The sequence below is a fragment of the Poecilia formosa genome, unplaced genomic scaffold (genome assembly GCF_000485575.1).
Source record: "Poecilia formosa unplaced genomic scaffold, Poecilia_formosa-5.1.2 Scaffold114, whole genome shotgun sequence".
Taxonomy (NCBI): Eukaryota; Metazoa; Chordata; class Actinopteri; order Cyprinodontiformes; family Poeciliidae; genus Poecilia; species Poecilia formosa.
In genome coordinates, this window is record NW_006800053.1 from 1469298 (window position 1) to 1477859 (window position 8562).

The 8562-nt window shown below is 40.7% G+C and overlaps 1 protein-coding gene across 3 annotated transcripts in view; it reads right to left on the bottom strand.

Moving 5' to 3' along the window:
* ntn1b (netrin 1b) overlaps window positions 1-7797 on the bottom strand; it is a 61904-nt gene extending 54107 nt beyond the window's left edge. The window contains exons 1-2 of one of the 3 annotated variants that reach the window (XM_007560309.2): window positions 7482-7797; window positions 6302-7354 (exon numbers count right to left, since the gene is read on the bottom strand). In XM_007560309.2, the coding sequence (XP_007560371.1) occupies window positions 6302-7316 (1015 nt within the window). In that variant the 5' untranslated portion in view covers window positions 7317-7354; window positions 7482-7797. Of the gene's footprint in view, window positions 1-6301; window positions 7411-7481 lie in introns of all 3 variants that reach the window. The other 2 variants (XM_016675491.1, XM_007560308.2) reach the window with 2 other exon arrangements.
* Between the last annotated feature and the right edge of the window lie 765 nt (window positions 7798-8562).

Below are 8562 nucleotides of genomic sequence, written 5' to 3' on the forward strand. Positions count from 1 at the left end.
TATATATATATATATATATAGTCATATAAAGGAATAAATATGTATTAGATGGATGTTAATGTACATTATTAGAGATTTATTTATTTATCTATTGAAATATAGCAATTTTGGGCATAAAGATACAGAGCTTCGGGGGAGTGGGCGGGACTAATTCTGCTACAGACGTTCTCTTGAGTTGCTGCTTGAAGCAGCCAATCAGATGTCAGGATCTCTATAGAAGCAGCTCTAGTCCCGCCCACTGAGTTTGATGGATGAAGGTGACATTTTGAATTGATTCATCACATGCTTCAGTACAGGAACAGTAATTAATTTATTGAATCATGAAATAGTTATGTCTAATTTTTAAAATGAAATTAAGACATTTAGTTTAGGAATGAATAATTAAATCTATAACTAATTATTTCTATATTTATTTCTAGTTTTGATAAATTACATTTACATAATTATTTCAAAAGTTATTTATTGTAAATTGGCGCAAGTCACTCTCCATACAGATGTGTGTTTAATTTGGCACTCTTCACTCTCCATAATCTTTTTTTTACTGACCTATTTATTGGAATGTGACACAGAATCATGGCTGTGTTGGTGTTTTACGTCTCTTTTTGTCTCCCCTTCCTGTCTCTCTGCTCTTCTTTATAGATGTCATAACTCTCTGTGAAAGTTAACTTCATGGAGAATTTCCTCTCCAGATGCTTTGCAGCCTGCTGCTGCTTCAGGCACTTCAAAAATCTGTCCAAAACCAAATAGTTCCCCCATTTTACTTTCTGATTATAGTAATGTTATTCAGACACGTCGGTGGTGGGGAGACCTGTGCTGCCATTTGTCTTTGTAGTCATGTTTTCTAGTCATGTGCCTCCAGCTGATAGGAATTCAAATATTCCTGCTGCCAACATAAATTTCTTTCTTTCTTTTCTTGTTCTTTTTTTTTTTTTTTGGACGAAATAATGCCAGCCATGCACAGAGTCATGGGAACCTGACTTTGACTGACTTCCTTGATGCCTGCCACCAAGAAGTGAAACCAACTCTCCCATAACCAAAATCTTTTTCTTTCTCTTGCTCCAGTATGACAATGGTCCAAAACAAAAGGAGACCAATTATTACTGATGAGGAAGCCTATAGAAACGACCCAAGACAAGTAAGCTAAGCTAGCAGGGGGAACCCAAGGATTCTGTATTTGTTACACAGAAAATCGACCTCTAGATGTTGCATTTGTACTTAACCAAGAATAAACCTGCTTTTAAATTTGTTCAATAGTTTCTGAATTTGGAAGATTTTACATTTTTCAATTATTTAGGATGTAAAATAATTAACAAAAGTACAAACTACATAGCTATAAATCCTGAGATTTTCCAAGAACAGTCATAATTTATACAGCTGCAGTATGTAACTTTTATTTGCAAGCCCCGCCTCCTGGCTCTGACTGGTTGTTTCCAGTTAACATTGGGAGAAAAGCTTGATTATCTGTCTCATACCATACTCTCAAAACATACTGGCAGTTTGAACAAAAAGTAAATAAAAAATTATTAAAAAGCTGCATACTGCTGCTTTAATGATATTCATTAAAGCTGGTTTTTGCTGCTTGTGTCTAATGTAGGCCCACATTTCATGCACAATGTAACTGTTTGCAAATAAATCTACACTATAAAATTTGAGTTTTGGACGGTGTTAAGTATTGGTCATTAAAATTATTTGACATTAGCAGGCATAATGTTCAGTGATGGTTAACATTCCAGCAGAATTGGCAACGTTACTCTGGGAGTAAATCCAAGCTAAACAGTTTGATTAGATGTTGGTTCAGTTAAGAGCTGTTCTCGTTGGTTGTGTACGACTGATATGTTCATATGCGATATATTATGAATGAACTTATCATCTCAATAAAAGGTTAGGACTGTTGTGAGACTTGCGGTCAAGAAAGTTTATGCTTTTGGGGGAAAATGTACATTTTTTAGTTGTAACTTGCTTAGCCATTAATGCTAAGGCCAAACTTGCTAGGTGAGCTTCGTTGGCAATGTAGCTGTGGCTGCCAGAAGAGAAATATAAAAAGATTACTAATGTTTCATGCTTTCATGAGGAAAAATATCTGGGTAATTAGTTTGAATTTAATTAATTTACCTGAGAAAGTAGCCTGCAGACAAAAATGTAATAAAACTCAAATGTTTATTTGGAAACACTGATTGAAATGTATCCAGATGAAATGCATACAAGTGTTAGGTTCTAACAGTTTGTTTTAAACTATATACAATTAACTGACAACCAAATGAAGTTCGACTCTTCTTCTCAAATCTATAAGGTTTTATTGAAGTGCTGCATGTATCCAAAATGACTGACCAATCAGAAGATGAACCTTTTTGTTCTTAATTTTATTAATAATGGGAAGTGACTGATCACATTCTGTCAAAACAGTTAAGTTAGTAGTTGATGGCTCTGTTGTTACGTATTGTACGGAGCCCCCAAAGGGACAAAAAAAATGTGCACCTGATCGGAACTGATGCACATATAATGTGAAATTAAACCAGGGGAATAATTTGTCCAGTATTTCTTGAGTTTTGAATGACATTATCAGATATATTCTGTATTTTCAGGAAGTTGGCTGTATTTTTTCAGAAGCCATTTTCTATCATAAGTTAGTTTGTGGACATTGCTAGTCTGGCTTCTAAGAGTATGATTTGCACAAAACTCACGTTTTTCCATAAAAAGTTTTTGCGTGGGGATGACGTGTTTTTTTGTTTGTTTGTTTTTTTCCCGAAATGGAATCACTTGCTCACAACTAGTCACGTGATGGAGCCGGATGTTACTACTGGAGGAAATGACAAAGAAGTCAACAGGAAGTAGTAGGAAGATGATGGTTTGTTTTTGTTTTTTTCAGACAACGTGCAGCTGGTTCCACCAGAGCTCTCACAGCATCACACAGTACATAAAAAGTTCTGTTTGTCATTCAAATGTGTTGAATCCACAGCTCTTCTGTAAAATGGTCGACTACAATTCCCCCAAAACACCACATAGGTAGCCATGGATATAATCTCATGTAACTGTTTACATACATCGCTGCCATGATTTTTAATGACTTATCACATGAAGAAACGTATTCTCATGTAATTTTGATTTCATTTCCTCTTTAATAGAAACACCGCAATTGCAAAATTGCAGGGGGATGGGGGGGTGTTTCAACATTATCAGGATATAGACAAAGATTTGTGCACATTTGTCATGGAAGCACAGTTTCTGCAAGTATAAGCAGGTATAAATGACGTATGGATGGATGGAAGATGTACAGAAAGAGTTGGTGAATTTCATTGCCTGCTTTAAATGTTTTTTTTTTTTGTTTTTTTTTGCTCTGGGCCCCATACAACCTTGCGCCGCCTCTGGTGTCGGAACACCCTTCCTATTATTTCCCCCCTGTCTGGCTCCTTTGCGGTTTTTATCTGATGACACCACTTGCACACACAGCGAGACGGCGAAGGGGAGGGGAAGTGGACGCCTCCCGCCGACAGTGAGATGGATGCCGCAAGTGACATGCTTTTGTTTTCCTGAAATGCGCTCGCATGCGGGCGAAAGTCGGAGGCCAAAAAGGGAACAACTTGTTCACTTGTTCCGTTTGGTTGAGCAAACCATGGCAGTGGCAGGGGCTGGTTGCTTCTCCCCCGGCTCGCCCCACGGTGGCTCACACAGGCCCGGGCCGTTGATGTAAGCCCCTGCTGCTCCGCTGGAAACAGGCATCACAGCAAAATAACACTCGGATTCAGATTACCTCACGCTTTGTTTCCCCTCTGTGAATAGTTTGCCGCCTCTAAAGTGGCAGTTTGTGCTCTACGTGCCAGAAATGTCAATAAAACCGCCCTAATCGGCCCTGCGATCTGTAACAGCACCTGCTTATGGAAACACATCCCGCCCCAGCAGTTCATCTCTGCAGCTGCGACGTTTCCTTCCCATTAAAGTAGGAAATGTCGGCTGGCGCGCGTTTGGACAAGCCCGCTTTGCTGAAAACTCGTCCAGCCCTGTGCTTCCGGCTGAATCGTTCAGCTCGATTGTTGGCGATTGGGTTTTCACTGATGGAAATATGCACTCTTTCAGGATGAAGTGGCTTTACACAGCTCTTTTCAACAAGCGGGAATTTATTTTTAAAACATTGATTCCCTGGATATAAGGTTCTTTGGCTTTCGATGAACAGAACTCGCCTATTTTCATTGCTTGTCTCAGTAAAGAGGAATTATTATTTTATTTGTGTCACTACCATTTAAAGACCGCAGCATATTAACATAATGGCAACACTTAAATATCCCAGTGTACACAATGAAAACTGGTTTTTAGTGGGGAAATGTTTGCCTTTAAGCTAACCGAAAGCATTAGCAGTAACGCTAACGTTAAACTTGATAGCAAGCAAAGCTTCCAAACATTGGAGCCATCTTCACCGATTGTGTCTTATCTTAGTATTTTGTTGAAATTTAACTGATATCTATGCCTGTCACAATACGTAATAAATCAGTTTACTGCATAATAAATAAATCAAGCTAAATAATTTCCATTTGTACGATTTATTGTTTTTCTCTTTTCTGTCTCTTTTTCTAACTGGATGATAGAAGTCGTCAGTCTGGTCCTTTGGTCTCAACTAGTCCCTTTTTCTGAAGAGCAATTTTGATTTCCGGACACTTCATAATTTATTTTATTTGTCGTTTCTGTTGTTTAGTTTATTTATTTTTGATACTTAAAATGTCTTCCAGTTTCAGAGTCAAATGTTCAGTAGAATTTAAAACTTACTGGTCGTTCAGAATGTGTCCTTGCACTATTATGCCATTACCCTTATATTACTTGAAAATGGTCTCAAAACAACAATATTATCATTTATTGAAATAACATGTGGGACGATTTATCGTCCAGCAAAATTTGTTATCATGATCGGAGTATTGATAACATACTTTTTTTTAAATTTGGTTGATATTTAGCATATTCATTGAAGTACCTTTTAATTGTCATGTAGAAACCGCGAGCCAAAAAAACGTGACCAAAACTTTGCCATGAAACCTAAACAGGCTTCATTAATGAAGCTTTTAACTGCCTGGTTCCATCCTTCCTTTTTTTCCCCCTCTGTTTTCTCTGGAAACTCCTCCACTTTTCCTGTCTTAAATCTTTGGAATTTTCAGCATAAATAAATATTAGTTGGTGCTATTTTAAAGTTGAGTTTGTGGTTATGAAAAAAGTTTGAAACAATCAAAGTCATGGTAAAAAAAAAAAAGACAGAAGAGTACACCATCTTTTAAGTGCAGGGTGTTAGATTTGGATGACCCCTACGGAAATCTGTTTCCATGCACAGCCTTTCCTGTTTTACGCACTGTGCTGAAAATAAGACGGCATTAAAAGGTACAATAAAACCTCAGATAATTTGAGAAATGTTGAATACACACTTTCAAACTAAGAAGATATAGGCTAGCAATACATTTGTCTATTTAAAAAACAACAGCAAATAAATAGCATTTATGACTGGAAAAGAATTGAAGTCACTAATTCAGCAGGAAAGCAGGTTTTTGTTCCCTTTGATAACAAAGCTCAGGTAAGATGGCGAAAAATATGCAAATATAAATACTGGAAAAAAAAGAAAGAAAAACTGGCCTTGGATTTCATTCATATTCAGATTTTTTTGCCCCTGAATGGCTTCAGGTCTAGCAACGCATCTGGCTCAGACATTATTCAGATTTATCAGCAAGAAAATATCAATAACAAAAAAAAACTTTTCTTTTTTTAACAACAGTAGATGAAACCAGAGGACTTAATGAACGGAACAGAAAAGTTGCTGTTCACCGTAATTTTCCAGCCCATAAGAACGCAGCAGAGATTTTATGTTGTGACAGAGGGGATTCTCTGCATCCATTAAACTTGTGCGTAACCATGACAGCAGAAGTAGGGAAAAAAAACATAAACTGATAGCAGCATGTAACAGGTTATCAAAGGTAATTTTAAATTAGGAAATGTCCCGATAAATACTGTCATCCGAGGGTAAATGAACTGATTGTTGTACTTAAATTAAATATAAGTCCGCATATAATCCCTCAAAGTTTACGTCAATGTTGTCAGAATTGAATTATTTAATTTGAGGAAAATTGTCGTAAAAAATAACTCGAATTTAAAGACATTTGTTCACAAAACGATTTTTAAAGAAACTTTTTCTCTGGATACGACACAGTTTCTACTCAGAAACAGTGATTCTTATCAACTAAAATTAATTATGTCCAATTATTTAATTGCTTAAATTCGAATAGATTTTTTTTTTCTTTTTATCGGTGTAAATAAAAGAGAGGCTTTGACCTACCGACGCACTCGTTGGCTTCCCGGGCCGTGGCGCGTTGCCACGGCCGGTCGTAGTGGAACGGCTTGCACCTGTCGCACTCCGGCCCCGCCGTGTTGTGCTTGCACTCGCACACCAGGTTCCCCTCGCGGTCTTTGACGCACTTCGATGCGTGCCCGTTGCACTTGCACCGTCCGCCGACCTGCAGGTCCGACACGGCGTAGAAGTAGGAGTCGCGAGCCAGCTCCGAGTCGTCCTCGTTCTCGTCGCCGAACGTGTGCAGGCGGCTGAAGATCACCTTGATGTCGGTGGCCGTCACCCAGTCCTGCAGCACCGGCGAGTTGTCGAAGTCGTGCGCCGACGGCCGTCCGTCCAGGGTGCTGAAGGCGATCAGGCCGCCGGTCAGCGGGTGCATGTCGGTGTGGGAGTCCGTGCAGATCGCCTCTTGCTCGTTCTGCTTGGTGATCGTCGCCTTGTTCTGCCGGTTGTACATCTTCTTGCACTGCGTGGAGTAGAACTGGAACGGAACCCACGACTTGCCGTAGTCCATGGACTTGTAGATCGCCATGGACTCGGGTCTGGGCGAGCAGAACTGCAGGCTCACGTAGGTGACCTCGAACTTTTTCCCAAGCGACAGCGTCAGGGTGACGTTCTGCGGGTACTGCGCGTAGTTCTCCGACTGCCAGCAGGTCAGGTTGTGCGGGTTGTTGAGGTCCGTCAGGTAGGCGGGCGGGTGGGACTTCTTGGGGTCCGCGGCGTCGCACGTGTGGCAGTCCCGCGTGCGCTCTTCGCCCTTCTCAGTCACCACGCAGTAGCGGGCCGCCGGCGCGCCGCAGGTGCTGGACACGCGCGCATCCTTCCCGAAAGCGGAGTTGACGAAGTCGGGGATGCACCTCCGCGGGTTCCCGTTCTCGTCGTAGCACGGGTCCGGCGGGGAGGACTGCGCGGCGAACATACTCAGCCCGTATCCCGCGGAGGCGCGTCCGGCCAGCGCGCAAGCTGTCAGCAAGGCGACCCACGTCTCCAAAAGCCGTCTCATGGTAGGACTTAATCCGAGCGCCGCGGGGGGCCGATGCGCTGAAAACACACGGGAAGGCACGGTTATCACCCCCAACAGCACCTGCGGCAAAACACTGAGAGAAAATGAATCAGGACGATTGGATGGAATGGTTGCTGAATGCTTTTTTTAAAGAAATAACCTTACAAGGGGAAAGGAAAACTCCACCCAGACCACCACCTCTCAAATGGACAGCTCAGGCTGAAAGAGTTGGAGGTCCCCCCGCAGAATTTGGAGGAGGAAAAGAAAAAAAACAGCCTTTATCCAGTTTACGCACGAAACAAAAAGGTGCAATAGACTCTCCCTCCTTTCTGGAAATAAGAGAAAAAATAGAAGAAGAGAGAAAGTAAATGGCAAATGCCCAACTGGCTGCCTGCCTCTGCCTCAGTCGGTCCACTCTGTCACACCTCTGCCCACCTCTATCACTGTCTGTCCCATTCCCTCTCTATTCTGATGGGAGGGGGGAGAAAAGAGGAGTCCACCAGCGTCTGAACGCTGGAAACAGATCTCTGCCCGTGTAAAAGGAAACGGCGCCATCTTCTGGTAAAATATCGGAACTACGTTGATATTATGCCTTTCATATATCATCACTTCTTTTTTCCCAGAACGTTTTTTTTTTTTTTTTGCAAATTTTTTTTTAAAAAGACACTTATGTCATTATTTTAGGAAAGTGACAGTATTCACAACAATACTATAATAATATATAAAACATATTTGAATGTTGCGTAAAAGTGCAATATCTTTTCCAAGTCATCTCAAGAAGTGAAACAGTCATTTTATAGAGCTTCGTGATACGTGGAAATAAAATATTTCAAGCTTTTATTTTGTTCAAATTTAATTATTATGGCGTGTGCGTCAAGAAACCCCAAAATTCAACGTCTCAGAAAATTAGAATATCACGTCAGACCAAATTAAAAAGAATGTTTTTAGCAAAAATGTCAGGATTGTGAAAAGTACATGAATTTCTATGCGCTCGGTATTTGGTTGGGGCTCCTTTTGCATGAATTATGCTGTGGCCTTGATGCGATCAACCTGTGGGATTGTGTAGGTCCAATGGAAGATCAAGTTGCTTTGACAGCTGCCTTCAGGTCATCTGCCTTCTTGGGTCTGGTGTCTTTCATTGTCCTCTTGACAATAATCCATAGATTCTCTATGCCAGGGGAGTTTGCTGGCCATTCAAGAACAGGAACACTATGGTCATTGAAGCATTGAAGACAATGTAAAGCTC